At 31.1% G+C, this 18,637-nt stretch overlaps 1 protein-coding gene across 1 annotated transcript in view; it reads right to left on the reverse strand.

The window, feature by feature from the left end:
- Positions 1-18,637, reverse strand: part of LOC132699777 (chloride intracellular channel Clic) — a 71,016-nt gene that overhangs the window by 2,170 nt on the left and 50,209 nt on the right. Inside the window, exons 2-3 of the mRNA XM_060666661.1 lie at positions 14,752-15,018; positions 4,574-4,851 (exon numbers count right to left, since the gene is read on the reverse strand). Coding sequence (XP_060522644.1) covers positions 4,574-4,851; positions 14,752-15,018 — 545 coding nt within the window. The remainder of the gene's footprint in view (positions 1-4,573; positions 4,852-14,751; positions 15,019-18,637) is intronic.

The raw sequence follows: 18,637 nt of genomic DNA on the forward strand, positions 1-18,637 counted from the left end.
CTATGTGATAGATGACTTTGCAAGACAGCACGGACACAAACTTTTGATGATAACCTTCATTTCACTGTACTTTTAACCAGATTTAATTTATTTATTAATGTTGACGACGACTCTAATCATTATAGTGATTTCTGTGATTCAACAAAGTAAATGAATATATTCTGTTGCTGTTTATTTAAGATTTACAAATGAGCAAACGAGTATACAAAATCTAGCTTTAAGACATTGTTCATATTGTAAGCAACAAATGTTAACATGCTTACTATATAAAATATTGTGATTAAAGCAAAATACGTAAATGAAGTGATGACGTAACTAAAAAATATTTGGCATGAGCTTTAATAAATAAATAATAATAATAATAAATAAAAATACATTAACAAGTGGTAAAACGAAAATATAACATTATATCCAAAGGAGACCCTAGGAATTTTTAATCATTCAGTGTTCTTAATTGCATGCAGAGTTGTTATCTACAAAAGTGCTACGATGGTATGTTATGAATTTTAAGAGCTCCCTGTATTGCAGTATTGTCAAACTCTGGCGGCTTAAATTAAAATAAATTATAATTATATACACAATTTAATGTTTGCAAAATAGTTCGTCTCCGTAGATATTTTTTATGTCCAAAATACAAATTGACATCATAAAATTTTATGAATGACTCTCGTATTCCGAAAAAATTGCTCCAAAAAGTTCGAATGAAAACCTTGTCGTATCACTGGATCTTCCATTGGGTTGATATAATAACAGCGACAAAGGTAAACTCACTACTAAACCCCAATAAAATATTGGCTTCATTATTAGTATTAATAAAATTTGTTTAATTTAGTTACTATAATGCACCCAAATATGATTAAGCAGTTTTCTTACTTTGCCTGCGAACATATAATAAAATAAATCCAAACTGCAAAAAATTGATTAGTCCACTACCAAGCAACAAATTGAAACAACTCTTCAACACGTCAAATTCATCTCAATTTAGTTCCATTCATTCCATTACATTCTCAAAATAGTTGTACAATGCATTGATAATACCGCATCTGATTTATTGTTGTCTTTCTACCAACAAATTTTCTCACAAACTTTTTGTGTCGCTAAACTGTGCTCCTTCATTGACATGCTAACGATAGTTTCAAACATAATTACAGGTATTAATGCTCCGTCGTTATTAAATAAGATTTTATTAAATTGCATATTTTTAATAACGTAACTAAACTAACTAATTAAAACCAACTGCTTCGAGCGTAGTTTAGTATTTATTTTTGTAATTTTGTGCTTCATATACTACTATTTAATATTTTTGTTTTTATTGAATAAACTATCACTGTTCATTGGTTGGCACTTAAAGTCGTGACAGTGGTAAAGAACGTCTGGCGTGGAAAAATACGTCGTTAATAATAATAATAATAATAATAATAATAATAATAATAATAATAAATTTCTTTTAAATAATAATAATAACATAACTTTATTAATCAAATGTGAAAATAAGTTACAATTAATTAAAAGAAAATTAGATGTTCTCTGTTGGCGCAGTCTAGCTTGAGAGTTGCAGGTATACTAAAGATTAGTTATTAAATTTTAAACATAGAATGCACTTCTAAAATATAATTTTAGAACAGAATAACCCAGTTAACTTCCAATCATGAGCTAACCAATAAAATTTAGATTTTATACTTATATACTTATCAAGGAAAGTGTTGTGTAATTGGTTATATACAAGGTGTCCAAATAGTGGATCAACGTAATACATACAACAATTTCTCTTAGATGAGACTAAAAGAAATAATTTAAAATTATATTCAAATATATGGTGTGATTAATAAATATGTGGGAAATCAAACCAATATTTTGGAAAAATAGACACCCTGTATATTACGGCATTAATAGGTACTCCGTTTTATGCTCTATTATCCAATGTAGGGTTGTTATGGTCAATACTGAGAATTTTCGGATTTCTGGCTGTTTTTTTGTCAAAAATGACCTGTGTTTAATGAATATTACTTGAACGTGAAACTCTACAGCGACGGATTTAGTATAATTCTTTCAGATAATAGTATTCGTTACATGCTAATACAAAATGTAATGTAAAAATAATTCCTTAAATCCGCGATTTTGAAAAAATTCTTATACAACAATCTAGCACTGAAAACTTTTTGATCGGGACTCAAGGACAACTATTCGATGTATGCATCTTTACAGTTCGTAACTGCAGAACATAACATTAGTTATTTTCAGAATAGGTAAAAACTTTCTCTAAATCAACCAACCCGAAATCTGACATTACCCAACCACAATTTTAATTTGCGACCATCTTTTCAAAACCCTCAAGTTAGAGCAAATTTCTTTCCATTCAATTCAAATATTCTACGTTATAATTTCGCACCTAGGTCTATTTTTTCATGTTTTCCGTCACAGCCAGTCCGAACATGAAAAGTATATAGATTCCCTACTAATTATGCACTGTTTGGTAGAGCTAACCAAAATAAACCCAAATAGGTCTGAAAATGTTTTTAGACAAGTATAAACCTCAACCAATAAGTGTTTGTACTTCAAATCTCAGACCTAAACCACTGCAGTATGTCCTGAATTTCTTCCGACAGTCTCATTCACAACAAATTCAGAGAGGTTTAATAAATATGTTAGGTTCAGTCTTTAAAATTTTAAAGTTTCTGATTGTGAAAAGTACGATCGATTAATAAAGCAGCTACAAAGTAACCAAAATAACTTACCAGAAAATATTAATAAGTTTAACCACACTGTCCGACAGATGGGTAAAAACGAAGAGTTGTTAGAGACAAGAATTAAACAAATTGCCTTTATTGCGCAGAGAAAAGCTTTTAGGGAGAATGCGATGTGTATAAAGGAAACACTAAATGAAATTATTAATATTTATAAAGTCATTGTTTCAATACTTCAAGATATAGAAAATTCTGTAAATTTTTGTAAACTAAAAACAATGCATCCAAGTACTACGGAAGATCTCTATAATGAATTAGCTCGTTTACAAAAAAATGCAGGAGTAGAAAATATGTCAATTAAAGTTGATTTTGGAAGCACAGTTCTGTATAAAAAACTAATTGCTATCAAATGCTTTATTTTAAATAACAAAATAACGTATTTGTTAGATGTTACAATGCCTTCATTTGAAAACATTGAACTTTTCAATTTCTATTCCATGCTTCTATTGCCGCGTAGTAAATTTCTCTTAAACAATAACTTACGCTAAGTATACCAACATCAGACCTGCCAAGAAGTCGAACTAGAAAATTATCTTTGTAATAAACAAGACTTGAATCAAATCAAAGGATAACCCATGAGCCGTAAGTCTTTTGCCCTCCTGACGAAATGTAACGACGTGTGAACACATCGAAACCATATTGGATCGTCCATTGGTAAACCAATTAACTCGTTCCAATCGTCCCCAAACAAGAAGTTGTTAATATTAACTGCCTAAATCAAATTGAAGAATTAAAACTATTTGGAACTTTAATGTTTGAAGTTCCATTTGGATGCCAGTTGGCTGTTGGCCAACGACACATCGACGGAGCTGAAAGCGAAATAAACAGCACGTTTAAGCCAATACTATTTCCCGATATTAAAATAACTAACAATTTACTACCTACATTAGATCTAAGTGTTCACTTAGAAAAACTTCAACTCGACGATATTCAAGAATTAAGTGATCGTGTAATTATGAACAAGTCAATTTAAATCACTTTAAGAAGTCTTGAAGAAACCCTTCATGTGGACAATTATGATCTACATTTTGTTGAATGTTAAGAAGAAACAAAACTAGCGACCAGAGCCATCAGCTACCCTAACGGTATAGTTGTATGTAAGGGTGGAGGAGTTATGTCATCAATGAAGTACGGGAATGCCGATGCCGAAGAAGCTGACGCTGCAACGATGTTTTTAGTATTGTTGTCTATTCATTGTAGCTTAGAGCACAAATTATGTTCATCAAAAGTTATTTTTTAAAAACGGTGTAGTTAACTCATGATCATACTTTATTAAGTCTTTCTTAAACGATGCACAAAAAAAAATGAACCGAAAAAACCTGTCGAAATGGTTACGTAAACATAGTGTTTTTAAATTAAAGTCATAGAGCAACCATTCAATTATCCCTGTATAATAACTAAAAGGCCAGCATTTATCACGACATGGATAAATATTGGTTATTTTATCTCGTTTTCTAAACAAATTTATAAAATCGGCTTAAAAAGAGAAAAGTTGTGATTCCCGAAATTTTCGCAAAAATTTCACTGTTGGGTTTTTTTTATGCACCTGGTGTAAATACACAAATTACTATTTAATAGAAATGATCTTCTTAACGCCTTCTTCTTAAAAAAATTATCTAAAACAATTCCCAGTTTTTTTGGAGCATTCCCAATAGGAAGTAGTGCACGACGTCATACACTAAGAGCATCTGACTTATCCTTTGGATACAATATTGTCTTTAACTCTTTAAAGTTTCTGAACTCCATTGCACTCTACTCCAAATTTAATATAGTCATTAAGTTTGAAGTGATAATAAATAATAAATAACTGGTAATCCTATTCAACTTACTTCCACAGCGCGTTGAATCTGGTAGGAATTTCGAATTTCCTGAACGCTTTAGCACCGATTCTGATGTGCTGGAGTCTGGGCATTAGTTCGCAGTCGAAACAGGACATCGTGTCGCCCGTCAAGAACCTGGTGTTCCGTTTCGCCATGAAGTCGTTGATGCGTTCCAAATGCGAGAGCAACGGTTGACTTGCCTCCTTAGTGTCTGGCGATTCGAATTTCGTTACGTACATCTTGAACTTTGTGTAGAGGTTCTCTATTAGGGTGGCTACTTCTTTGTCCTGAAACAATTCACTTTGTTTTAATTTTTTTGGTGGTGATGGGGGGGGGAGGCAGATATTCCGCAGCATCGTAAAAATTGTGGTGGTATTTTGCAAATAGGTGATTTCCACACGATTTTATGGGACGTAATTAGCTATCATAATTTCGCAGCCACCAAGACCCACAAATTAAAGTTCTGTGGTGGGAGTAGGACTGAATGAGGAGCTATCGCATTATTACGGTCAATAATAATTTTTATTATAATTAAAAGATTTATTCGAACATTATACAGGAACAATTAAAATGTTACCCATATACATTACTACATTAAAAAAAAAAGATCTTTCTTTAAATTTTCAAACCGTTAAATTTTAAGTGGGGTTTGGACTTTTTGTATAAGAACATTTTTCATTTAAATTGCGTACCTTTTTACCGACAGTTTGGTAAAACGCGTCTAAAATTTTAACAAAAGGAGAGCGAAAGGTACAAAAGTTTACTATATAATTTTAACTGTTTTTGACCCTAAACGCTATGCATATAATTTTTAGAATGACTATGACAAATTAATTGAAAGCAGCCCTTATGAAGAAATTTAAAAAATAAAATTAACAGTTAAAAAATATCGAATAAAAAAAAAGTTGACAATCAAAATCTGCTAAAGATATTAAAAAAATCACCATAATTTTTGTCGCTATCTTTAACGTTGTTAATTTTTCAAAGAAACTTTCACAGGCTTAATACTTTTACAAAACTTCTGTATTCCTCCTGCGCCTATTGTTGTTGAGTCGCACTTGCTAACGTTTTGCCAATCATCCTGTTGGCTTCTTCAGAGCTTAACTTAACGGACGTTCATTGAAAATTTTATTAATCATTTTGAGTGTATGTTATAATCATCAAGATTTCTTATAAATGTTAAGACAATTAATTTTTCTTATCTTTGGTATAGCTGTGAAGCAGCCATCAAAAGAAATCCTGAAAAAATTATATTAGATTTTCATTCTTTTGTAACGTTTTCTTAAAAAAGTTCCATCACAAACTGCTTCTAGAAAATCTTTTAATAAAAGGGAAGTGTGAACATCATTTGAAATATTAGTATATACCAATACTACGTTACGTGATACAAGTATATAATTTGCTGGAATTATAATGTAATTATGTAAATTAATTTATTATACAATTAATACAATAATTTTTTGTTTAAAAAAAGTTTAAGCCCACAACCCATGAATGACTCGACCATAAATAAATAAACAGACTTAAAAGAAATTAAAAAAAGTAAATTAAATTAAATTTTAAAATTTTTAAAAAACACAAAAATAAGTATCAACAAGAAAACTTAAACTAATATTAACAAAACCAAAAGAAAGACTAACCAACAATGTCAACAACATAGATTGCACAAAATATTTGGGGAATATTGGATTCGATCAATCAATCAATCAATCTTAAGGTTGACGAATTTATTTATATAGTGACTGTAATTCACTATAAGTAAAGCATCCTCTCTAAACACATGGCGGTTAGAAATAGAGGACAATATGATTGAAGCAAAATACTTAGACGTCGCATAGGAGTAATACAATAGCCTAATATCAAGAAAACATTAACAATTTAAGTATCACACTGCAATCAGTTTGTTCAAGGTGGAATCTTTTATGAAGTATGTTGGACACGTTGAGATGCAGCTTATTAGGTAGACATAATTTTGTGATCATCAGCATAGGCGACGTGCAGTTCAGCATCGTAATAAGATCCTGAATAAATATATCAATCGTTTTTGAATAAAAATAATATAAATAGTGTGTTTCCAAAAACAAAAAAAAAGAAAATCCTTTTACATTTTTCGAGATCTATGGGTGTTGAAATTTTTTTGCCTCAAATAAAAATCGTCCAGTGCCAAGATATCCCAACGAATAGTATTGTCAGAGATGTATGTCACTGACTTTCTTGCAAAGGAATACAAACTGTTTTATTCTTGACTTGTTTTTGTATCTTGCGAATAAAAAAATAAAAAAAATAAAAATCATGAAAATTAACAACACAACACATTTATTTGTTTACCCTTTCATCACAATGAACCTAGTTCTAAAATAATGAAAATGCTCACCAAAATCTTCAGACTAGGCATATAGCTTAAAAAGAAACCCTGTATATTAAAAACTAAGCATTTCCGGATGTATATTTAATAATAATGACATTAATAAAAATAATAATAATAATAATAATAATAATAATTACAATAATAATAATTGAAAGGTTTTTATTAAATTAAGTAAATACACATGTTACAAGAAATTTCGATATAGAGGCGAAGAAAAAAAAAATATATATATATATATATATATATATATATATATATATATATATATATATATATATATATATATATATATATATATATATATATATATTCACGTATTGATTCAGTGTGTCTAATAGTTGATGAAACCGATTTTATATATATATATATATATATATATATATATATATATATATATATATATATATATATATATATACAGTGTGTCCAAGATAAGGATGCACAGCATGGGGATCTCGGAAACTATAAGAGATACAGTGTCGGTTAAATTAGACAAAAGTTGCGCATTTTGATACCGAACAAGATCCCGTTTTACAAATTTGAAAATTCCAAGCCGTTCCGGAAATATCCGAGAAAAACCGAAATATTGCGATTTCGTTTTTATTATTTTTTAAAGCTATTTGAAAAGATATGAAAAAACGGAAAACACTTTTCCATTGGCACTTTTTAATCTCTCCAAATTGACGTTAACAAATTTTCATTACAGCGTTTCGATTCCATGGAACCACCATCAACTTTGATTTTTCTTATGGGACGGAAAAAAAGTACACACAGTATTAGGTTGTGCTTTTCATTGCGAATTCAACGATGTACGATACAATACGGTTACTTATGTTTTTATCCAGAAAAATGGCTTTTTAATACATTTCCAGTATTTTATTGTAGTAGGCCATGAGATCCGAACGATGAAAGGCAAAAGAAAATGGTTGACAAGTGTTCGAGTTAATGTGTTTATTTATTTACTAACTCTAACTGTTCATTTAACATAACAACTAAATCCAACAAGTTAATGAAAAACAAATTCTATAACAAATGTTCGAATAAATGACCTCCATTTTCTAGGCATAAGTACGCCCGTCTCACGGTAGACTCCAAAACACGACTTAACATTTCAGGAGTAATTTTATTAAACGCTGCTCGTACTGATTGACGTAATTGTTCCTCGTTGTCAAAACATTCTTTGAATACCTCATTTTTTATGTAACCCCATAAGAAAAAGTCCAAGGGAGTTAAGTCCGGGGACCTTGGAGGCCAAGGTGTTTCACTGTAAGTCCCAATGTATTTTCCATCAAACCGTTCAGTTAAATATTGGCGAACTTCTCTGGAGTTATGGGCTGGGGCACCATCTTGTTGGAACCAGCAGCCTTGCACAGCGCCTAGCGGTAAATCATCTAAGGCATCTTCTAAATCGTGCCTCAAGATGTCAAGGTACCGCTCGGAAGTTAAGGAATTATTATAGAAAATAGGGCCTATAATCTTGCTACCAAAAATCCCACACCAAATATTAAACCCAAAGCGAACTTGATGTCTGGATAGTCTATTAACACGTGGATTTTGTTGCGACCAATAGTGTGTATTGCGCCTGTTATAAATACCGTTATTGGTCACCATACTTTCATCAGACCAAATCACTTTATATGGAAAATTAAAACTCTCATCACACATCCTGGTATACCACTCACAAAAATGTCTACGTCGTTCGTCGTCACCCGGTCTTAATCCTTGACATATTCTGAATTTGTAAGGCTTAAATTCATTTTTCCTTAAAATAAACTGAGCTGTAGATTTAGCTACCCCATTCTGGTCTTCAATTTCTCTGGTAGAAGTTTGTGGATTTTCCATAACAGATTGTAGAACAATGTATTGGTTTTCTTCATTGGAAGGTTTTTGTCGGGATAATGCAGGCTTCTTAAATGATCCATATTCTTTCAGATTAAATAACAAACGCCGAAAAATACTCTTGTCAGGTTGTCTCCGCTCTGGGTATTTGTTAGAATACATACGCTCGGCTTCCACACAATTTCTTTGGCATCAGATGTAGCAAGACAGCATATCACATTTTTCTTCGTTTGTAAAATTATCTCCCTCCATTGTAGAACAAAATAAATTAGAAAAAGACAACAACAATAAAAATACAAAAACAATAACTAAAGGAATAAACTTATGATCGACTGATAACAAAGACAAATAACATTAATATGTCATTGAAATTGACTGGATGTCATTTTGTCATGGCCTACTCCATTTAAATGCTGAAATGTATTAAAAATCCATTTTTCTGGATAAAAACATAAGTAACCATATTGTATCGTACATCGTTGAATTCGCAATGAAAAGCGCAACCTAATACTGTGTGTACTTTTTTTCCGTCCCATAAGAAAAATCAAAGTTGATTTGGAGAGATTAAAAAGTGCCAATGGAAAAGTGTTTTCCGTTTTTTCATATCTTTTCAAATAGCTTTAAAAAATAATAAAAACGAAATCGCAATATTTCGGTTTTTCTCGGATATTTCCGGAACGGCTTGGAATTTTCAAATTTGTAAAACGGGATCTTGTTCGGTATCAAAATGCGCAACTTTTGTCTAATTTAACCGACACTGTATCTCTTATAGTTTCCGAGATCCCCATGCTGTGCATCCTTATCTTGGACACACTGTATATATATATATATATATATATATATATATATATATATATATATATATATATATATATATATATATATATATATATATATATATATATATATATATATATATATATATATATATATATATATATATATATATATATATATATATATATATATATATATATATATATATATTTTCACGTATTGATTCAGTGTGTCTAATAGTTGATGAAACCGATTTATATATATATATATATATATATATATATATATATATATATATATATATATATATATATATATATATATATATATATATATATATATATATATATATATATATATATATATATATATATATATATATATATATATATATATATATATATATATATATATATATATATATATATATATATATATATATATATATATATATATATAGCTTATAGAGTTTGTAGGAATAGCCTGATTGGTTGAATCGATCACAATACATCAGCGTATCATCTGCATAAAAATGATGCAGACACGATAAAAAGGTTTTTCTTATTATATGCAGGCTGTTCAAAATTTGATTACAAAATTTGCAACTTTGAAATCAGTTCTTAGCATATTTAATGCAGAATTAAATTACAAGAATATTTTGTTATTACGAATGTATTAAAATTCTCAGTTTTAGAGATATTCTGTATATCTATATATATCCTTATTGTATTGGGAAATTATCGGCCATGAAGGCCCTCGAATTGAAATATCCCAGCAAGCTATGGAAAAACATTGACATATTCAGTTTCTTGTAATAATTTTTTATCTCGTTTTCTTCATTTCTGGAGTATAGTTTTTTTAAAGGAATTTATGTGCATGCTGGTAATTAAAATCTGCATAGAATAATGAAATCAAATACAGGGCGTGCCATTTAAAATACTAAGAGAAGCTGATTCTAAATTTGCCATTGTTCACACTATTTAGTGGGAACAAAACAGATTTAATAAGTTTTTTCCAAGGATGCAAAACGATGTTTTTATATTTTTTATTTAATGCTGAAATGTCGAAGCAAATAAAAATTTAGTTTCTCACATAAAAGAGAACACCAAAACGAACCTAAATGTGCCAAAAAAGACAGAGGGTGACGTTTATGACATGGCACTTTTTTGGATCGTCCAGAATATTTAAAAATATTTGCAGCATCAACACAACTTTTGCATTAGACTTTTTTTTCTCTACACGCTCTAATGCTGTGGACTCTATATAAATAGAGCATAACAGAGGTCCCACAATAGAACCCCGAGGGAATCCAGAGGTTACTTCTAGGGCACATACACGAACTTTTTTTTTGTTTTTGGACGATGAATATTCAGTCCAGCGCTTGTGTATGTTTTTGAATCACCCTGTATACTAAGAAAAATAAAAAAAACAAAAATCAAAATGAGAGTTTTAGTTCGTTAGTCGGCCAACTGCAATTGTGTGTCGTAATATATCAATTTCGCTATCGTGACAAATAATTTGGTCGCCAGTGTAAGCATTTTGCGAGCATCCATCAATGAGGAAAAGAATAGGAAAAGATTAAGTATCAGTGAGCTGATAATCAGTCCATTGCCAAAACATTTTAGAGGGTTGGGAGACAGGAATTCAAACAACCCCTTGAGAAAAATCCTTGATTTTATGGAAACCACCAAATGAAATATGAACTCAAAGTACCCAATCGCATATAAACAGAGCAACAGAGGATGCTACAAATCAAAATAAGATGACTCGCTCAATAAATATACCATCAAATATTCAATCATTAAAAAGATTTTAAAAAATCAGCGACAACGGAGCTGAATAACAATAACAGTTTTCATTGTCCCGAGCGAGGTCAAACTATAAATTAATAAGATTTAATGGTAAGTTTCAATAAAATTACAAAATTTAGTTACCAAATCATCTGCATATTCAATATTTAAATAAACATGTGACATTTGGGAACATGACAATTATTTAAATTAATGAAAATTGAACTTGCTTAATTTTATCTTGTCAATGTTATGACATTGACACGGATGAGAAAAAAGGACCGACGAATCATTTTGTTCCGCACTGCGGCAAACTTAACAGCCATATTAAAGCATTATTGCAATAGAAAAATATTACTCAAATTGTCAATGATTTGGGAAACTATAAATTTCCGGAACAGACAACCTTATACAGAATCATCAACTGACTTTTTACATATTTTATAATTTAATTTTTGTACTTCATTTTTGCTGGCAACCAAAATATCCAATAAATGACAATAGGCCCCTTCCACATAAAATTTAATATTTGTCGAAAACGGTTAGAAAAGTGGTACTTACCGCAGAAATCATAACATTTTCGGAATTATACCTTGTCAAGATTCATTTTTTTAATTTAACACACAGCCCAGATTTAGAAAGTCATAGTTACAAAATAAAAGTGTTTCAGAAATCTGTCACTAGAGAGCACTGTATCTAGAATTTTTTTTATTTTCCCTGTATTTTATTTATTTAGAATGATATTGCAAAATAGAACATATATTGCCTTAAGCAGAATCAAACAAATCCTGAAAAATTGTTACTCTTGTTTTAAGTCTTTAAGTGTCGATAATGTTATTTTGTTCAGGCTGCATCAGTGGAACATTGGAAACCTACATGCAAAAAATGAAATCAGCGCCGCTTTTCTTTAAATATATGGACAGGGATTATAGGAGATAATCTTATAGGAACTCATTTCTTTAATGGGTCGCTTAGTGGGGTATTTGCAATTTCGGGCCGAGAATAAAAAAGTCGATTTGGGGCTAGACGATAACACTCATCGACTGAAAACAGGATTTTTTGAGAATTTGTGATTTTGCGTAAGGCAATCTGTTCTATTTTGCAATCTAAATAAATAAAATACAGGGAAAAAAAGTTGTACGTAAAGTGCCCTTTCGCAACTTCCCGTTGGCGCGCCCTCTCGTAGTAACACTAAGAATTATATAATTTATATCACAGTTAAGACAGGTTTGATCGACTAATAAAGGCTTATCCCATTGTGATATGTTTGTTAAAATCTGTTCAGTAGTAGTAGTTTAAAACATCGGTAACGTCCTTTGGCAGCCGTCTTGGAAATATACAAATACTTTTAAAAAAATGCTCGAAAAAACTTTTAATAAAGGGGGAAATCTTATGAAAAGTCATAGAAGGAGAAAAACTGCACACGATAAACTCGTTAGATATAGTGCAAATTAAATTTTCACAGAAAAATTGGATCAAAGAGAAGAAAACTATAGGAAACCCCCTTTATTTAAACAATTCGTAATGATTATCTAAAGGTATATTACAATGAAGATGCAGTACCTCATAGAAAAAACTGTTTTTTGAAATATTTTTTACATTTCGCCAATACTTTTTACGAGAACAAAAAACAGATATTTAATTTTGAAATGGAGTCAGTCCCTAGAACCAATGAAGTACTAAAATTGTCGCAATAGCATTTCTGTCACTAATGAAAGTTAATATGGCGCATCTAAATGAAACTCAAAGAATTAAAATTTTAATTTTTATTGGATATGGAGACAAAAAGAGAACTGAATAAGAAGTTTGTAATTTGCTTGATGCAAAATTGAAAGAAAATTTATAGAAGCAGAGGTCGACAGCAAATATTGGAATAATTTGAAATATTACTTGAAAATGCATTTATAGCAATATATAGAAATATATTTCAATGTTATTTCACAAAATTTTATATATTTTTATGGATGAACCTTACTATTAAAACCCCAAACAAAAGAAGATAATTGTGACTTTATAAGAATGCTAGCTGCTAATAACTACAACAAAGTAACGGTGTAACCGAAATAAGCATCCTAAGCGTGAGAATCTGGGTGGGAAAATTTGCAAAAGTTTCATGGCCTGCTGAGATATTTGGGAAAAAACGAGAATTTGACAATATCGATTTTCTTTTTTTCTGATCTTATTAGGAGATATATCAAAAAACTAATAACAATTTCTCCTTGGCACACTAAGGTATTTTTAAATTTTATTTCCGATGTTTCGTTTTCAAGAACGCATCATCAAATTTATTTATTTATATGGCACAAAAAAAAGTACACCCCGTGCATGATTTCATTTTTGATTATGCCATATTTTCTTTAGGCTAAGAGGAAAATTGCATTTTTTCATTTTTTTGTTTATTTGTTTTTTTAAGCAGGCGCTGCAAACAACTGCTTGACGTAAATACCTGTCACCGAGCCTGTCACATATTATTTAATATCACGATAAAATGGTAATTATTTATAGTTATTTTTTAGTGTCCAATTTTTATTTATATATTTTTTTGAAGTACTAGTTCAAAAGGTCCACCCACCCCGTTGCTGTATATATAGTCTAGCTCTTCTTGTGGTAGCTCTGCTGCCATAATTCTAGCTACCAGTTGTTCTCTATTTCCAATACTTTCGGCATAAACTAAATTCTAAGGTTGTATAGGTAAGATGTGGTACCAAACCAAAATTGTGTAAAGTTCTCCATACTCTCATCCGGCCTACGTTAAGTCGATTACTTATTCTTCGGACACTTGTAGAAGGTTGGGCATCAACCGTATTAGGCATTGCCTCTTCTTGAACAAGTTCCTATTGAACGGGACGTTTAGAAAAAGCTCTAGGAAACTAGCCTGTTTCTCACAGTTCGACAATGCACTGTACCAGTGGGAATAACGTTCCGGGTATATATTTTAACTCATCCCAGCAACACACTCCCAAGCCATGGCAGTCATGTCCTATGACACCCCGCATATAGTATGTAATAAAAAATTTAATCAGACACAAGGGTGTTTTTTGTTTTTCACGTCAAATAAAAAATAAAGTTGATATAAAATCAAAAAATTCCTAAAAAGTGCTATTAGTTTTCTGATATCTCTTCAAATAAAGTCAGAAAAAAATAAAATCGATATTGTAAAATTCCCGTTTTTCCCAAATATCTCAGCAGGCCAAGAAAATTGTTTTTTTTTTTCATAATCTAACCTAAGTTGTATATGCTTAGCATGCCCATCTTGGATACATACACTGTATAGTTGTTGGAGCTCGTATATATTACGTAAAACTTATTAACAAAATCTATTTTCCTAAGCGAATTCCTATTGTGCCGGCAAAATTTGGTTAGTTATTTGTTGCAGATAACCATCTGTTTGCATGTTATCTACGGCAACTGACCTGTACAAATAAATTATGACCACCAGGCACGGACTTCATGATATGCCTCTCGATCTTCTCATTCTCCAAGATCGCCATCCCTCGGTCGATCAGAATAGGAGGCGGGGTGGCTTCGAAGTTAGTGCGAAAGTCCGGGGGAGGTTTTTGCATATCCACCGTCGTCACTTTCAGACTGATCGTCTTCAACTCGGCTAGTAAGTATAGTTCCATGAAGTACTCCTGGCAAAAGAGACAGGCACCCTTACGTCTGCCGTCGATGGTTGAAGCCTGGAAAATAAGAATGGGTTTGGTTAATTTTGAAAGATGCGCAACCACAGAAATTCCGAATCGCAGATAGTGTTAAGCGGAAGTTTTTTAAAGTGTTCCCACTAAAATCCGCATCACATCGGGACATTATAAATTAACAACTTTTTGCAAATTTTATTCCTGGGGACAGTTAGTGTATAAAAAAAATAACGCGAAAAACAATTAGCGGTCGAAATCAATATTTTTTAATAAAATATATTGAAAAATTAGAAGGTTTTTAATGAAAATCTTTTTTTATTTAGTTTTCTACCAATTTTCAAAAAAATCGACCCAATTTGCTTTTTTTCAGAGGTTTGTTCCAAATTAAATTAAGTCTTTTAGTACCCTTTAATTAAAAAAAATAGAAATCAAACCAAATCAAACAATGAATATAGTTTTAACATTTTAAAGCCCAAATAAATTTCAAGGAAAATGTGAATACTTTCAATTAGGATGCACCAAAAAAAAAAGTTTGGTTAGTGTCTGCGATTTTTTTGATACTTGATTTAATTATTAGTTTTGATCCCCAGGATCGAAACTTGATAAGACTCACCAATGAAAAATGTCCCTTTAGGTGTATTCAACTGAATTATCATATCCCATTGCGTTTCCGAGTTACAGGGTGATTTAGAAAATTTGGTGATTGGCCACACTCCTCGTATCACTGCAAATGTGTAAGTTACCGAAAAGAAAAAAATGTCTATAAAGATTTTCTTACGTAGAATCCAACGGAGTAGCTATTTTTTCAATTTTTTTTATTTTTTGAATAATGACAAAAAATGTGTATTTTTAAATGGGACAACATAATTTTACGCTATTGTATCACAGATATAACACTTGCTGCAACTTTCAATTTTTGATCTAATTTATTATTTTAACGAGTTAGCTCCGACGGAAACAAAAAACGCCTTATACGTCGAATTATGAATGAATGCTTGGGTAATTTTATCATGGCATTTAATTTGTTCATTAAATTGTTCTAAATGTTATAGTTGCCAGAAGAGACTTGACAAATGTTGAAAAATATGACATGCTTGTTTTGTGTTGTGTCGTGGAAATACGGATGGATGGTTATAATATTGAATATAGACCTGAATTAAAAACAAATGGTAAATTATTACATATATTCGGAAAGCCATACAGGGTGTCCCATTTAAAAATACACAACTTTTATAATTCTTATGTTCTTATAAATATCCCACCTGGCAGCCTAATAATTTATTACAATTAACAGCTGAAAAAGTACTAGCGATCAGCGGCACAACAGAGCTATTACAACTAGTTGAAGTTTTAAGAAAAGCATAATAAAACAAATTTATTAGACGAGGTCAAGAAAAACAAGTTAGACGTAACAATTATACACCTATATTTATACGAAGGAAAGCCATTTACTCAAAAAATTTGTCGATGTAACAAAAAAAATGGCCTAAATAGTGCAGCAATTAAGTTTCAAATAAAAAAGACAAAAAAAAAACTAAAAGCCACATCGTGATTGTACGGAATTTGCGTTATTAGCACTCAATTAGATTAAGCTTATTGGGTAAATACAAAGAAACATAATGAAGAAGAATAGATATATTTTATGACAATTATTAATCGGAAATGATGATGATATTTTATTGATCCATATAAATGACAAATACGTGTGTTTGACAAATACATGTGTCAAGAAGCAAAGAAAAATAAATATAAAAAATTGTATAAAATTTGGCACAATTTTACAAAGTTTTAACACATATATGTCTAAAATAAATAGGTAAATAATTGTACATTAATTGTTTGTGAGATTATTGCACACTCCACATTCCCGAAAACGACTCTACGAGGGGGTACCCATAAAAAACCGGAATTGAATTGCCGCGCGCAGAGCTTGTATAGTACACCTTTCTGCCGCTAGGTTGTGGTGAGACCGTTAATCAAGCTTTTTATCTGGAAGTTTTAAGAAGATTGCGCAACAGTATTCGACAAAAAAGACCCGATTTATGGCGGACACCACGATAATGCACCTGTACACACAGCCATTTCTGTTAAGCAGTTTTTGGCTAAAAATGGCATGGTTCCTCTGCCCCTTACTCGTCTGATCTCGCTCTTCTTATTGCCACGTATGAAAAGGGACATGAAAGGACAGCGATTTGACAACATTGAAGAGGTCAAGAAAAAAACGAGGGATGAGCTGTCGGCTATAGCCAAAGATGAATATAAAAAATGTTTCGAACAGTGGAAGCACCGCTGGGACAAATGTCGTTCTGTGATTTTGAAAACAATATATAGTTTATAAAAAGTGATTCCGTTTTTTTTTTGGGTACCCGTACATTCATTTAGGTCATAAAATGACCCTTACTAGAATCGCATTTAATTTTCTTTTACACGCGGAAAGATTACTGGTCTCTCGCAACTCTGGACGTAATATATATTTAAAAGAAGACATCCTGCATATTCAGCAAAAATTGTATGCATTCAATTGATCTCTATTTCTAGTCAGGTATTTATGTGTGTTCCCCACTCTGTGATATGAATATCTCATATATATAAAACAGTATCTTCAATAAACCAATGCTAGTAAATCTTTTTTTAGAGACAACGAATGCAAAATCTAAAGAATCTCTCTCCAGTAAATCAATAATATGTTGCATAATCCATTGTAGCCGTCTCAGTAGATTCTATTTTTAGTTAAAAACTAATTTAAACGTGAAACTAAAGATTAAAAAAAAGGGGGAAACTCTCTAGCATCTACAGATATTTTTTTAAGAAGTTTTGCAATTGTCGCCGAAACCCGTCGATTTTTTGTTTGGCAATTCCCGAGTTATGTTTTCAATCTCATCATTACTGACGGGCAAGAAGCAGAATGTATCCTCAACAATTCTCCCTGTAGTATAGGAACAGACCTCTATCAAAATATTTATTCAGCTGACTAGCAGCAATCGAGGAAAAAAAGATACTAAAATTCTCAGTAATTTCATTGTTATCTCGGACCAATGAATCGTCTCTAAGCTCAATGGTGTCTTTTATAATCGTGTTCCTATTTAACCACTCGTTTACTACTTTCCACAGTCTGCCTTGTTGCTAGACTCCATTTTTTTGTTAGTGTACAAATGTCTTTCTTGTATAGGTAATATTTTTGACATGTTCAATTTGAAGATTCTTGTATGTTAAATTGAATTCTCTCATTAGGATATTGTTTACGCTTATGATTTAAATATTTTAAAGTTTTACTTTCTTTTTTCAGCTTCTCTGTGGACCAGCTATTATTATTGTTATTGTTATATATATGTTATATATATTTTATATTTGCTTCTTCAAAGCTTTACTGAAACTGGCTAGCATTTTACCCTGTACCCGCTTATATATTATTTGAGGGGGCGGAGCTAAAGGAGGGGCATGAACACCGTCTCGGATGACTGATTCCCATATTGGTGAGTCGCGGCTAAGATTGTTAGGTTGTTTATAGATTTCTATCGACTCTCGGATTTTTCGTTGGTAGAAGAATTGATTATATTAATTATTAATAATTGATATATTATTTATTATAAGAATTTGTTTTATCGAATAAATTTTTATGTTCGATTTCGTGAGTGTGTTCGCCAACTGCTGATGAGTTTAT

The sequence above is a fragment of the Cylas formicarius genome, unplaced genomic scaffold, assembly GCF_029955315.1.
Source record: "Cylas formicarius isolate icCylForm1 unplaced genomic scaffold, icCylForm1.1 PGA_scaffold_3__17_contigs__length_32017465, whole genome shotgun sequence".
Taxonomy (NCBI): domain Eukaryota; kingdom Metazoa; phylum Arthropoda; class Insecta; order Coleoptera; family Brentidae; genus Cylas; species Cylas formicarius.